Source organism: Lactuca saligna, chromosome 4 (assembly GCF_052625555.1).
Source record: "Lactuca saligna cultivar CGN05327 chromosome 4, ASM5262555v1, whole genome shotgun sequence".
NCBI lineage: Eukaryota > Viridiplantae > Streptophyta > Magnoliopsida > Asterales > Asteraceae > Lactuca > Lactuca saligna.
The window spans coordinates 85249234-85263623 of record NC_136420.1 but is presented as its reverse complement, the minus strand read 5'-3'; the positions used below and the strand labels follow the sequence as shown (position 1 = coordinate 85263623).

The 14390-nt window shown below is 30.7% G+C and overlaps 1 protein-coding gene, 1 long non-coding RNA gene and 1 pseudogene across 8 annotated transcripts; all 3 read left to right on the top strand.

Moving 5' to 3' along the window:
* The first annotated feature begins 541 nt into the window (after positions 1–541).
* LOC145038652 (uncharacterized) lies at positions 542–3776 on the top strand. Of its 4 annotated transcripts, XR_013679483.1 has the most exons (8): positions 542–724; positions 1519–1590; positions 1660–1721; positions 1899–2084; positions 2511–2561; positions 2807–2892; positions 2976–3046; positions 3214–3776. It is a non-coding gene; the product is annotated as an uncharacterized LOC145038652 (long non-coding RNA). The 4 variants fall into 4 exon arrangements; XR_013679481.1 differs by lacking the exons at positions 2807–2892; positions 2976–3046 and having other exon boundaries at positions 3214–3410; positions 3499–3776; XR_013679482.1 differs by lacking the exons at positions 2807–2892; positions 2976–3046 and having other exon boundaries at positions 3214–3298; positions 3381–3393.
* Positions 3777–4434: 658 nt separating this feature from the next.
* LOC145042283 (uncharacterized) lies at positions 4435–11238 on the top strand. Of its 3 annotated transcripts, XR_013680642.1 has the most exons (15): positions 4435–4566; positions 4685–4752; positions 5434–5507; positions 5584–5665; positions 5830–6017; positions 6388–6440; positions 6515–6589; positions 6671–6712; positions 7584–7656; positions 7767–7842; positions 7936–7968; positions 8660–8713; positions 8931–9022; positions 10680–10845; positions 11116–11238. XR_013680642.1 is itself a non-coding variant. In XM_078990686.1 (14 exons), exons 9-14 carry the CDS (start codon positions 7585–7587, stop codon positions 10710–10712), a joined length of 360 nt encoding a protein of 119 aa, XP_078846812.1. In that variant the 5' UTR covers positions 4435–4566; positions 4685–4752; positions 5434–5507; positions 5584–5665; positions 5830–6017; positions 6388–6440; positions 6515–6589; positions 6671–6712; position 7584; the 3' UTR covers positions 10713–10851. The 3 variants fall into 3 exon arrangements, 2 of the variants coding, with proteins under 2 accessions (XP_078846812.1, XP_078846813.1); XM_078990686.1 differs by lacking the exon at positions 11116–11238 and having other exon boundaries at positions 10680–10851; XM_078990687.1 differs by lacking the exons at positions 6515–6589; positions 6671–6712; positions 11116–11238 and having other exon boundaries at positions 10680–10851.
* Positions 10794–14013, top strand: LOC145039844 (CLP protease regulatory subunit CLPX2, mitochondrial-like; annotated as a pseudogene). Its single transcript, XR_013679837.1, has 9 exons — positions 10794–10809; positions 10851–11337; positions 11431–11514; positions 11614–11660; positions 11748–11801; positions 11968–12024; positions 12114–13601; positions 13684–13772; positions 13845–14013. The product of XR_013679837.1 is annotated as a CLP protease regulatory subunit CLPX2, mitochondrial-like (transcript).
* The last annotated feature ends 377 nt before the right edge of the window (positions 14014–14390 follow it).

The following is a 14390-nucleotide window of genomic DNA, read 5'->3' as shown; positions in this document are numbered from 1 at the left end:
TAATTTTTTTGAAAATATTAGTGATTTTTGTAGTTAAAAATATGATGGTTAAAACGAATATTGACCAAATTATATTGTTTTTTATGTTGGTTTTATTTTAAATTATAAGTGACAAATACAATAAATGTTTTATTTTTTTTTTAATTTACTCCACGTTGACATATTTCAATCAATTATTATTTGTTTAAATATAATAGTAAGCAACTAATAACAGTCAATCAGGTGATAATAATTACATTCTACAGTTAGTATTTTAATGTAAAATAATGGTTAAAAAAAAAAGTGGGATCATAATCATATGCCAAATGTGAAAATTACAATGACAAAAACCATTTATAAAAAAACATTTTAATTCAATTAAGTTATTCTCAAGAATTAAACATGTTTTAAGATTTAATACGTTTCTTTCTTTATAGGCAAAATCTTGATCTTAATTTTGGAAAGGCTTTTATGATATTTAACCGTTAGAAGTTGAAAGGGTTATTCCCGCTATTTATACGTTCTTCTTCAGGTGTCCCGCTTCCAACAGACCCCCAAAACACCCCACAGACACATAGCGATTGCAGTAGCTCCGCCATCCTTCGCCGGAGATGGAAATCAAAAGGGTTGCGTTCTTCAGTTACCGATGACGATCTATGTAATTCTACTGCACGAGACCAAAACACCCCAACCTTCGCAGTAGACTCGCATTCGCCTGTTAGTCCAAGAAGTTATCAAGATCGATGTAAGTTTTCTCTACGGTTTTTTGGTGATTCAGATATTGTAATTTTCTTGTAAAGTTAAAATTGCTGCGTGATTAAGAATGAATCAAAGGTTAATTGTTGTTTTATTTTATTCTCGTTGTGGTTTCTAGTATTACCCCGCATTCCTCTTCATCTTTTCGTTGACATTTTTTTTTTGTAAACTCTGATTTTGTCAGATGCACCAGACCCATTACAACTGAAAAAAGAAACTGCATTTTCTCGTTGGGTTTTTTTCTTCATCTTTTTATTCTTATAGTTTTTTATTCTCTAATCTAGGGTTTTTCTGTTATCGAGACGTGATTTTTCTTATATACAATTAAAGTTAATGTGTGGAAAAGAAGATTGATTCTAGCGTATGAACCTTGGCTACTTATTCATGTTATATAATCATGCAACACATCCTGTTTTCTGGCTATCTGACAGGATAATCAAGAACAACAAGAAGCCAAATAGAGGTTTGATTATTTTAATAACTATATGAGATACGATTTTTTTTTCATGAAACTTCTCCTCCTCAATCTGTTTGAAGTATGGTCATTTGTGGGTTATGTAACTCATCAAAATAATTGATCTCACTTCTCTATTTTGTTTTTTTGATTGTGATTCTAGAGAGTTTGCCCTACTAACTGAAAATACTTGTTTAAAATCTGCAAATACAGGTTTTTGAATAGTCACACATTGGTTTAGATTTTAAATTTTTTAGTCTCCATTTTATGGTTGTGTTAGACTTCAGTGATTTTTCAATACATCTTGACTGAGTCTGATTCTTCTGTAGCATATGTAAACCAGAAAGGAGAAAGAAAGAACAGGGGAGTCCTTAGTGACATTGGAAAAAGTCCCAACTGAGGTAAGGCATTTATATAAAATTAGCATTTAATATAATATCAGATTATTTATTTAATGCCTCAAATAATAGATAGGTATATTTTGAAGGGTGATATGCTGTGGTGAGAGAGCCTGCATATTTTTTTGTTCCTGGTAAGAGTTGACTGAAAAAAACTAGTCAAGTGGGTTGACATTTGTTTCTATTGTGTTTTAAATCCTAGTAAGAGTTGACTAAATATATTTTGATTGTTAATTTATATATATATATATATATATATATATATATATATATATATATTTTGAAGATGTTGAATATTTTTTTGTTAACAGGTTGGAATCATTACAAGTAGTAAATCCGTGCATGAGGTCCAGTTGGAGTAGTGAGACTCCTAACAACCCAATGGTGTGAACATGAATCTTGAAATGTCAGATGATTAGGGGCATACATGTCATTTCATTGCCACTCCAATGGAAGGATGTTTGTACAGGGGTACTGAGAGGAATCTTATAATTTAGGTAAGTTATATTATTTAATATTCCTACTAATTACAGTATATATGTGTTTCTTATATGATTCATATATCAAATGAACAGCCAAAGGAAAAGTGTACAATTACTTTTGCTTGATCTTAAATTTTTATTTTTAATGATTTGTACTTTGAAATGGAGTGAGATTAGCATATGATAATAGAGGTTATGGAAAAGCTTGCAGATATCTAAAAATATCTTTAGTGATTGGAATCTTGCATTAAGTTAAATTTTCTAATCATCATTATTAAATCTTCTTCTGGATGTAGATAGAGTGTCTAATTATGGGTGAAGTTTTGAAAGAGGACAGGCAGAATCTATGGTTATCTAGGTTGTTAACAATTATAATTATTTATTTATTTATAAATGTACAAGCATTGTACTATTTATTAATATTTTGATTTTAATTTTCAGGACAATTAATGATCAATTGATTGATTCTGCCATGGCTTGGGTTGTATGAAGGTAATTCTCTCTCTCTCTCTCTCTCTCTCTCTCTCTCTCTCTCTCTCTCTCTCAACACATGAAATAGAAATAGAAATGGGAATGAAATTAGTTGATTACATAAGATGTTAATTCTGAATTACATCCTTAATTAGAACCACCCTCTTCATCTTTATCTTTTTGTTGGAGGGTTTAACTAAATTCATTCAAAAGGTGCATTACAACTTAACAAAGAAACTGCATTTTTGTTGGGCGTTTTTTTGTAGATACATTTTATGTTTGTGTTAGATTTTGGTGAAAGAAGGAACAGGGAGGTGACATTAGAAAATGAAAAAGGAAAGTCCCAACTCCTGTAAGCATGCTTTATACCAATAAAATTAGAATTAATATAATTAATGTCTCAAGTATTATGGCCTTAAATTGTTTTATATCCAGGTTGAGGAGTGGTACCTTTTTTTTTATTCAATTGGAATGCTTAAAGTTGTTGTTGGTTTAAAAGGGAAAAGGTTAGCCATTTATTTTAACTTAAATACTTTAAATTTCATTCAAGTTAATGATTTTGCACCAGTGACACAAGATGAATGCATAAATAAAGTTGATGTCCCTTTTTGTTTCCAAGTTTCAGTATTTTTATTTGAAGATCTTGAATCTTTTTCTTTTTTTTTGTTAAAAGGTTGGAAGCAAAATCTCTGCTCCTAACAACCCAGTGGTGTAAACATGAATCTTGAAACATCAGGTGATGAGTACCAAAAAGTTAGGTAAAATAAAATAAAAGTTGATGGGTTTTTATAATTTGTATGGGATTAAAAACATATAATTATGGTTACGCTTTTTCTCCAGCAAAGAAAGAGACAATACAGGAAAGAAAGGGTTATAATATTCATCTTGCAGTTTCATTGTTTTAATTAATTCTTGGATTCATAACAAAGATAATATGTATTTGAAATGATTTTGATAGGTAGAAGATGTTTCATCTTGTGGAGTAGAGGGTTAATTTGTACTTAGATGAATCGGTTCTTCAAAATCAAAATGGATTTCACACCTTTTTATTATTATATTAGCATTTCAAGTCTTCAGCATCTTCATCTTGGAGGTATTTTCTCATAATATTGCTCTCAGAGCTGAATTTACTTCTACAATGACCAAATTCATATAAGATTTTCAAGATTTATCATGTTGTGTCTCCCTTGGGTGGTATGAAGGTAATTCTTGCTGTTAATAGGCTTATATGATTAATATGCCACATTCATGTATTTCCACCTTTTTCAGTTATCATCATCATCCAAACATTTTACTTTTAAAATATTAAACTTGTTTGATTTTGCTTAAAAAGTTAAATTGGGATGCAACTTTACTGACTAACATTTAATAAGTATTCTTCCATTTTGTTTTAGAGTTTTGATATGGGAAAGACATGATTGGGGACAGGTGATGCCAAAGAAATATTATAATTAAAAGCCTGCTTCTACACTACTTCATTTTCCTTTCTAATTAATAATGAAGCACCCTCTTCATCTTTATCTTTTTGTTGGAGGGTTTTTTTTTTAAAAACTAAATTCATTCAAAAGATGCATTACAACTTATAACAGAGGTTTGATTTTGATTTTTTTTTATTCATGAAACTTGTCCTGAATCAGTTTGAAATATGGTCATTTGTGATCAAAATAATTCATCTCACCACTCTATTTTTTTCGTTTTGATTGTGATCTGCCACTTTAGGTGATTCTGCTCTTCTAATTATGGTTTAAAAAAATCTTGAATCATTTCAAATTTAGAGTTTTTATCAGACAAAAAAATTATGATTTTAGTGACTGAAACATGTTTAGAATCTGCAAATACTGGGGGTTAGTTATGAAACATGTTTAGACAAAAAAATTATGATTTTGTTGAGTCTTCATTTTATTTTATGTTTGTGTTAGATTTTGGTGAAAGAAAGGGAGCCCTTGGTGACATTAGAAAATGAAAAAGGAAAATCCCAACTCCAGTAACCATGCTTCATTTAATTGTTATGATCTCATCTCATCATGTGAGTTTTGTCACTCATTCCTTGTTTAATTAATAATTAATTGTTGGAATCATAACAAACAAAGATAATGAAATCAATCTATGTTGATCGTAAAAACATTTCAATTTCTTTTTGATAGGTAAAACAAGTTCATCTTGTCTTGTGGTGGATACATGGTTCTAGGATTTGGCCGGATTTGAAAACTTGGTATTTCTTCAATTCAATTTGTTTAGGCCACCTTCTTATATGAATGATAACATTAAGACTATAAATTTAGTAAGGTGGAAGTCAGGGCTTAGAAAATATTAAAAGTAGTTAGATGTATTAGATTGTTGTTGATAAATCTTGTTAAAGAATATGCCACTTCAATGAAGTTATCTCTATTCCATTATCAGTTCCCCACACTGAGTGAGTACATTGTTACAGAGGGCCAATTTTCTTTCTTTTTAGGGCTTTTTGCAACTTTCTTTTTCCATTTCTGAGTGCATTGTTACAGAGGGCCACAAAGCTATGTTCTAAATTGAATTGAGGTCTTTGTAACGTTTTTGGTCCTTGTCCCAAGAAAAATGACAATAGTTAGTTTTGGGACCAAAATTGCAAAGTTTAGCTTTACTCAGGGACCAAAAGTAGTCATTTTGCAAAAAAAAATAGTCATTTTATTTGGAATAGAGACCAAAAATGAGTTAGGTGGCACAAGGAAAATTAGGTGTTATTATATCAAATGCTGCAGGAAACTCATGGTAGATTCAGTAACTATTATCATCTGAACTCATTTTTATTTTTAAGTAGTTTCATAGCTGATGTTAAAGAAGAACTCCAAATGTTATATAAAACTTTGATCTTATATTATTATACATTAGATAACTTTCTTCCTTTCTAATATGGCAGGATTTTCGAGAATTACATCCCCTATCTATTACAAAATCAAGGATGATTTCCTTAACACCTGAGTTGAAGATTTGGTAACTTACCCGAATTCATTAATGTTTCTAGATTACATAGAAGGACTTTTTCCCAATTAAATTTTGTGTACTACAGGGGACTATTTTAGACACAGCCAAGTCCCTTATATTTCCTCTTCCACTTCTGGCTATTGCTCTACATCAACAATTCCTAGCAGGTATGCTCTACATCAAAGACATTATATGAATACTAAAATCAAATGAATAATCACTGATGCAGATGCATTAAATGGTCTTGATAGTTTAAAGGTTACAGATTATTAGACTATCATCTATCTGCTATCAACCATGTTCATTCATGTCTGAAATTGTTTCTCTGCAGGATTGGGAAAGAGTAGTTGGAGTTCAAATTAAGGATGCTGCAGAAACTTATAATCCTGAACAATTAATTAATTGGCAAAGAAATCACAAACACCAAATAAAATTGGTTTTATTGGTCTTGGAGCTATATGGGATTTGGCATGGCCAACTCATATTGTGAAATCGAATTTCTGTGTCCAAGGATATGATGTAACACTTCTTTTCCTTCCTTTCACTTTTTCTTTTATGTATTTAGATGAAGGGCAATTTGCAGTAATTAGCAACATACTTTTTTTCTCTTTACCAAAATAGAAAATATACTTTATTATTATCGATAAATCCATAAAAGAGATGCACTTGCACTTTTATTACTGATAATAGTAACCCATAACCCATAATAGCAACATAGTTACAATTCCTTACCCATGAAACGAATAGAGTACCCTTAATGGTAGCAAAATGAAAGTATGTTGCTATTATGGATAAAAATAATAAATAATACAACATGTACAAAGCTCAAGATTCCGTTACTGTTATGCTTTGTCTGGATAATAGGTGTATAAGTCAACTTTATCTACAGGTTTGAAAAGGCTGGTGGCCTGATTGGAAGCTCTCCTGCACAAGTATCAAAAGGTAACATAAGAGATTCACATTCAGTGGTGGATTTTAAATTACAAAAACTCCATGGGCTTTAAATAATTATGTAGAGGTTCTTATTGTCATGGTGACAAATGAAGTTCAAGCTGAAAGTGTTCTATATGGTGTTGATGGGGCTGTTTCAGGTATACGTATATCTAATTATAGCCTACAATTTTGTGAGCTAAACTGACATTACTTCTCCTTTATGTGTACTTCATCCACAGTTTCTCCTGCTTTTGTTAGTTGGCTTCAGCTTCGCCTACAGAGTATGTTTTTTTAATTTTTTTTTTCTAAATATGGTGTGTGGTTATCTTTTTACTACTAATCAAGGGTGGGTATCATTCTGCAGCAAATAATATAATCTATTCCTGTAATACCTTTGATGTTGCATAAGCTCTTGTTCTTAAACCGTTAGAATGAAAGAAGAAGTAATGTAGTTTTATTTCTTGATTATACTTTGAAAAAACTACCTAATCATAGCACTATTTTTTTTGTATTCATACGGCATTGCTTTAACTGGTAGATTTGTTAACCCTTTTTTGTATACATTATGATTTATTGTATCTGGTGGTGTCATAAGGGCTTCTGAATGCACATTTACGGTGTGTAAGTTAGTCTTTTTACTGAATGCATCTCACTTTCTAGGGCTATTTTCTAGAAGGGCATTCATGTCTTTTGCACACACGACAAATCGAGAACAAGCCCATGTACCATTGACATCTGTCTTTGTTTCCAAACACTGAATTGTAAATACATTGTCTTGATGACATCATATATCAGTCTTATTACAACTATTATGACTAATCAAAATAACTTATTTTCCTTTTTTATTTCTTGCATGAATTTTCACTTCCCCTACATCAAATTGTCTTTAATTTTATTAACTTTATTTTTCTGTAAAGATGTTAAATCAACTGACTGCTAGCTGGAGTTCATATAGCATCAGCAGCTGAAGCAATGGCCTTTGGAGCTCGATTAGATTTAGATACAAAAATCTTGTTTAATGTCATAAAAAATAAATAGTGAAGGAACATCTTGTTATGTCTTCTTTATTAAAATGTTAACTAATAAACATAATGGGATTAAGTTTCCATTTTATGTGTAGAGTTTGTGAAAATTTTGTTTCCATTATTGCAGGATGTTTGAGAATCGAGGTCCTCACAATGATTATACACCCTTATCTGCACTTGATATCTTCGTGAAGGATCTGGTATGACTAATATCCATCTATGGTTCTTTTTTTTACTCAAAAAATTGACCTTATGATTAATTATACCTTCTGTATAATTAATCATTATTTATTTACCACACTTTTTTCAGGGTATTGTGGCTCGTGAATGTAGAGTTCCACTTCACATTTCTACTGTTGCACTCCAGTTGTTCTTGTTCTTATCAGGTGGTTTGTGTGACAAAAATGATCAACGATTATTTATATAAATTGTTTTGATAGAACTCAAATGTTTATATAACCGAAGTTTTCCATTTCTAGGTTCTGCTTCTGGATGGGGAGCTGTTGTTAAAGGTATGCTACTTAGGTCATTATATTGCAAAAAATCTCATTGTACTTCCATTTTTCTTTTAGGACATTAGACTTCAAATTAATGAAAGCGCATTGATATTTCATACACTTGACCATACATATATCCTTTTATCTTGATTACCTTCATCAACTAAAATGGTGTGGTGGTGTACTTCTTATTATTATATCCACCGGGCTTCTAGATGTTAGCTTACATGCAACATAATTTATTTTCTAATGTATATATTATTACAATTGTTATAACTACAGAAATACATATTTATTAATGTCAGGTTTGTGAAGAGTCAGGCTAGCGTCTGAAACAATTTTATCTAACAGTCCTTCTTATTGATCGTTGTAAGACTTTCTAACCGTAATTTTATAATATGATGATGATGTTGTGATTTTTTTATTACCGTTTAGGTAAAGGTATATATTATTTAATACTCATTAAATCCTACTAGCTGAAGAATGATGCATGTTTACAATATATATGTATTTGTTATATGCTTCAAAGCATTGTACTTTTATGACCCTTTGAAAATCTAATCTCTTATATCTATATCTTTTTCACATTCAGACATTTTACTTTTAATCTTTTCCCTATTTAAGACATTATATTGTAAAAATCTAACTAGTTTTAGCATTATTATACTTTCCTCTGTATTTTCTTATTAATGTATTTTATTTTTAGGAGAGACATCATCTGATCAGGATGAAGAGTATTTTGGCTGGATTTTAAAACTTGGTATTTTCTTCAATTATATTTGTTTAGGACAAATTATGTTATGATAATATTAAAGATTATAAATTTAGCAAGGTGGAATCTAGGTTTACCATGCTTGTTTACTCGTTTTAATATTATTGTAATGTAATATTGGCTAACAACAACATATAAACAACCACATTTATGTATTCCTACCCTTTTTTTTATTATCATAATCTTACAAATCCTTTTTTGACAGAACAACTAATTGGAGTAGTTGAGAGCACCTACAAATCTGGAAGAAAAAAAAAGAAGCTAAACGACTTTCCATTGTCCAATTCCATTGCCAAGGTAAGAAATCAACTATCTCATTAAACTTTCAATGGTTTCTTCCTATTAAAATAATCTACTTTTATTTTACCATTATAGCTTTACTTATAGCGTTACTTTTTCAAGATTTAACCTGCTAAGAAATTCTACATTTTTATTTCCCTGATAAAGAACACATGAAAATTTTAACCTATAGCATTACATTTTCAAGATTTAACCTATTAAAAAGTTCTACTTTTTTTTCTTGATAAAGAGCACATGAAAACTTTTATTTAAGACATTGTAGCATAATACTTTCCATTATTTTTTCCTTAGATATTGTTATTTTAATTACCTAAAATAGATTAGTTTAAAAATCCAACAAGTTTAACATTATACTTTCAAAATCTAACCTATTAAAACATTATATTATTTTTTCGATTAAGATATAGCAAACTTGTTTGATTTTGTTTACTAATTATACCATATCCCATAATTTTTTGCTAATAAGACCTTCAATTAACTTTTTTGATAAAGACGTTGTAGCTTGAATATCAAATTGGTTATAACATTTAATCTGCACTTATAACATTGAAAAACTAAGTATGTTTTTATTTGCATTTAGAGCATTATAACTTCAATTTTCTTATTATTAGGACATTGTACTAGTTTCTTCTCTTATTAAGACGTTATACATTCAAAATCTAACGAATTGTAGCATTATACTCTAAATTGTAACATTATATTTTCAAAATGTAACATCATAAGAGATTGTAGTTTCAAGTACATTCTACTTTCAAAGTCTAAATTAGTTCAACTATGGTTGTATATTTAACATCATACTTTTAGTTTTTTTTTCATATTACATCATTGTATTTTGAAAATATGATCAGCTATAGTATTATACCTTCAGTTACATTGTATAGTCTCACCATCTAACCTATTAAGATATTTTTCATATTAAAATTGTTTCCTATTTAGATTTTATTTATTTTTATACATTGAATTATTACCATTTATGTCATTAATTATATATACTATTAATCGTTAAAAACATGGTGAACAGGAAAGTTTCGCGTTTCTCATTTCCGCCACATTTTTTCTTTCCTTTCCTACTTTGGCCACAGAGGGATTTGTTTTAAAAGGTTATATTTTTTTTATTCACACCGCCTTCAAAATTGGGTCAGGTTTATCTTCTCCACCGCCTACCCTACTCTCCTTTCTTCTTGGCTTTGCTGCTTCACCTACGCTTAGACCAACGGTAGATAATTGCTTTCATGGGTTCCGATTTTGATTGTTCTTTACAAAGATGATGAAATTTGTTTGTGAAAACAATTTGCACCGGCAACGATGGGTGAACTTGAAGGTCGTGTTTTGGCGAGGCAACTCGGAAGGCATATCTGATTGGAATATGCAACCGGTGTTTGCAGCCATACCGTCCGTCTTTCATTCCCTTTTTCTGAGCCTCGTCTCATTGAAAATGACTGTTATGAGTTCCGATTTTGAAATTTCTGGTGTTCCTTTGTTCGTCTTTGTCAGCCTGCTCCTTTAATTGTCAAATCACTTCTTGTACAGCTGTTGCTGCTGCGATATGAATTTGTCGGTTATTTTTAATTTGAAGTTTGCGAATTAGGCTATGTTTTCACAATTCGGATTGTTTCTAATGTTCAATACGTATATTTCCGTTATATGTTCACAGTGGATGACAAGTTCTATGGCAGCAGCAAACTAAAAGAACATGTAGTTAAGGCTTGGCGAGAGCTTGAAAAGAAAAAGATACACAAAATCCTAAATCAGTATCGTCTCATTCTTGATGAAGCTGGGGTATTGTTTCTTGCTGTTGAGGTGGAAATCCAAGATTCTTAGTAAGCATATCAGAGCAATTTCTTTTTCATCATCCTCAACCTATCACCACCACAACTGCATCAATCAAACTATTTCAAGTTTCGACTTTTAGGGTTTCAACAAAATCGCCATAAATGGGAAGGAAGTTCCGACAATTATGATCATATTAAAGCCCAAGTTAACTGCCCTAGATGTTCCCAACTCGTGACCCTACTTTTTTCAAACCGCCCTCTATCGATCACTTCCGATACTGGCATCTACCATGCCCTTAACATGTGTTGTAACTGCAGAACTGCTTATTATTTTCGGCCGTTTAAGATAGACATGCTTCTTCAAGGGAGCTTTATTGAAATATTGGAAGGAGGGAGATGCGGGAACTATTGCTAATGCTAATGCTGCTAATGATGTGGATCATGCCTCTATGCATACAAATCAAGAAACTGAAAACCAAGATGTGGATCATGTTGAGTTAGATAAGAGTAATGTTCTGTTAATGGGTCCAACTGGCTCAGGTTTTCACTTATTTCTTGATTCTCTTTTTTGTTTATCGTATTCAAAATTCTTTTGTTTTGATTGTTATATCATGAATTCGACTGAAAGGGCAGGGAAGACATTACTTGCAAAGACCTTAGCTCGAGTAGTGAATGTTACTTTTGTTATTGCTGATGCTACTACTTTGACACAGGCAGGTTTGATATAAGTTGTACCTTACATCAGATACAAAATTCATGTATGTATGTATGTATACATCAGTTTCTTGATATTTCATTACCCTCTTCTGTAGGTAGGTTATGTTGGAGAAGATGTGGAATCAATATTGTATAAGCTTCTTGTGGTAAGTTATAAATATAAGTTTTGGTCAACATTGACTTTATGCATATACCTGTTGATCATTTGGTGCATATTGGTTGACTGGATTCAGGCTGCTGACTTCAATGTGGAAGCAGCTCAACGAGGAATTGTGTACATACATAACTAAAAAGGTCTTGTGTTCTTTGCATTTATGGAATATATATATATATAGCAATTAAAAGTTATAAATATGTATGCAGGCTGAAAGTTTAAATAGTGGCATATGTACATTCTTGATTGTTTATTATTTAAAGTTGTAAAGTTTATAAAATTTGATTTTTATTTTTCAGATTGTTAATGTTCCTGATAGTCGAGCTGGAAAGCAACCTCAGGGTGATGACATTCAGGTCTTTTATTTGCCTTTATGGCTAATGTCTAATTTACCCTTTTCTTTAAAATACTGATTAGTAATTCATGTTGATTGGAATATCTGCAGGAGGATACTAAAGATATCCTTTTTATATGTGGTGGGGCCTTTGTTGATCTGGAGAAAACCATTTCTGAGAGATTCAGATAGGGAAGATTGTGCATGAAAGCTTGCATGGACTAATCAGGAACATAGGTGCCAATTAAAGATCTGTTAGTCACAATAATTACTAAGTTTCGTTTTATAAAGCATTTTTTGTCCCTTATAATTTCACCATTTTCCTTATCTAATATTTTTGATTGTTTGATGGGGATTTTGATGTAAAAAAAAACTCTCATCAATAAGAATTTAAGGTTTGTTGTATTTCTTATTAATTATAAGAAATTTGAAATGTCTTAGAGATACCGGAGGAGACACGAGTCTTTACATGGAGAAATGTTAAACAGTTGAGTTATATGAAATTCTTACTGATTTTCCATTGGATGTTTATTGCCTTTCATTGATTTAAAATTCAATTTTTTTTACTGTTAAAATGCTTTCAAGTAAACATCTTTGGCAGATGACAACATCAACAAGATCCAATCTCGTATTCACCTGTTTTCGTGTAAGCAAATTAAACCCAACTCCTTTATTTTAATTATTTTGAATTTGGATTATTAATGAAAATTTTAAATGGAAGAGTTTTACTTCCAACATGGGGCAGTATTTATTTTTTATATGTGTTACAAATATTAAGTGACGGATTCAATGAGATTTGACAGTTCATTTTCAAGTTGGGTTGCCCCTGGACCAGAAGAGAAAGTGCCCGACATTGAAGTAATATGCTTCAAGTAAAAAGCATATTGTTATTTCTTGCATTTAATCCAACATAAACCTGATTACTAATCTGCCCTAGAAGTTTCATCTTTTCTTTTCATTGTTTTTAAGATCAAAAGTTCTCAGATAATGATGCATTTTTTGCATGGACTTTCATCATTATCATGTCCTGTTTCAACTCTTCCAATTTGCTTATACTCTACTCATGTGTGAGGCAACTACTGCTTATATTTTGCCTTCTTTTGGGTAAGCATATCATTCCTGATAGCTAATGTGGCTTAGTTTTGTCATTATGTGTGACAAGATTTAGATGCTACCTTCTATTTGATTTTTTTTTAATAAAAGATTCCAAAGTAAAAGCCTAAAAAATGAAGGACGTGGTGTTATAAAAGTTAAGTAATTAGGTGGGTCTCGATTATTGAAATTAGTTGCGCTTATTAATTTATTATTATTATTATTTTGACTTTTAGGTGTATGTGGTGATTTACAAGACTGGAGATATGTTATGTTGACGGCTCAATTGATATGGGGTGAATTCAACTGAGATAAGCGGATCCTAAGACTTGATGTCAGCGGAAGTAGTTTATGTTTATTTCTTTGAATCATTTACGCTTAAAAAAAACTTATAAGAAAAGTCACATTTTTAAAGTTAAATATTTTTGGGAATGACAATTGTTATAACAGAGGATGTAGTCCAGCTCAGAAAATCCATTTGTGCACTAGGGATGGTTCTTCAGTTTGGTACTAAATTTTTTTACTTATTCACTTATTTCCGTAATTTATATTTATAAAATATTCATTAATATATTTTTTTTACAAATAGGTTTCGGAAGTGATTCAGCAAACCCTCATCTGTCTCACAATCATGAGCAAAATCAAGTTGTATATACTGGAACTCACGATAATGACACGGTGATCTTGATTTTCTTATCATCAAATACAATTATATATAAGAAATGATTTTTAACTTTTTTTTTGTTATAGATACGAGGTTGGTGGGATGTCTTGCAGCAAGAAGAAAAATGCAATGCGAGTGAGTGTTTTTAAGTTTCGACACTGCAATCTTATATAATTATTTCCGGACAATAATTTATTTATGTATTTCAGTTACTTAATTATTTATCGAAGAAAGAACAAAAAAAATTGAATCAACGCCAACGCCCACACATGATATATACTTTGGATATCTAAACTTGTCTGATTTAGGTTATCAAATATAGATCTTATAGTTCAAGTTTTTAAGTTATTGTATGTTGATGATCTAACCATCTATAACATTATACTTTATAGTATTATATTTTTGAAATCCAACATTTTACTTTCACGTGTTTTTTCTTAAGAAGACCTTGTCCTTTGAAAATGTAACATATTTAAGTCACTGTATTGTCATATTTTCTCCTTTTAATACATCGTATTTTGAAAATCCAACCAATTTTCGCAATAGAACTTTGTAATTTCATAAATCTAACCAAATATGGCATTAAACTTAAAACTTCTAAAATCTATGTAGCTCTAGTAATATTCTTCAGT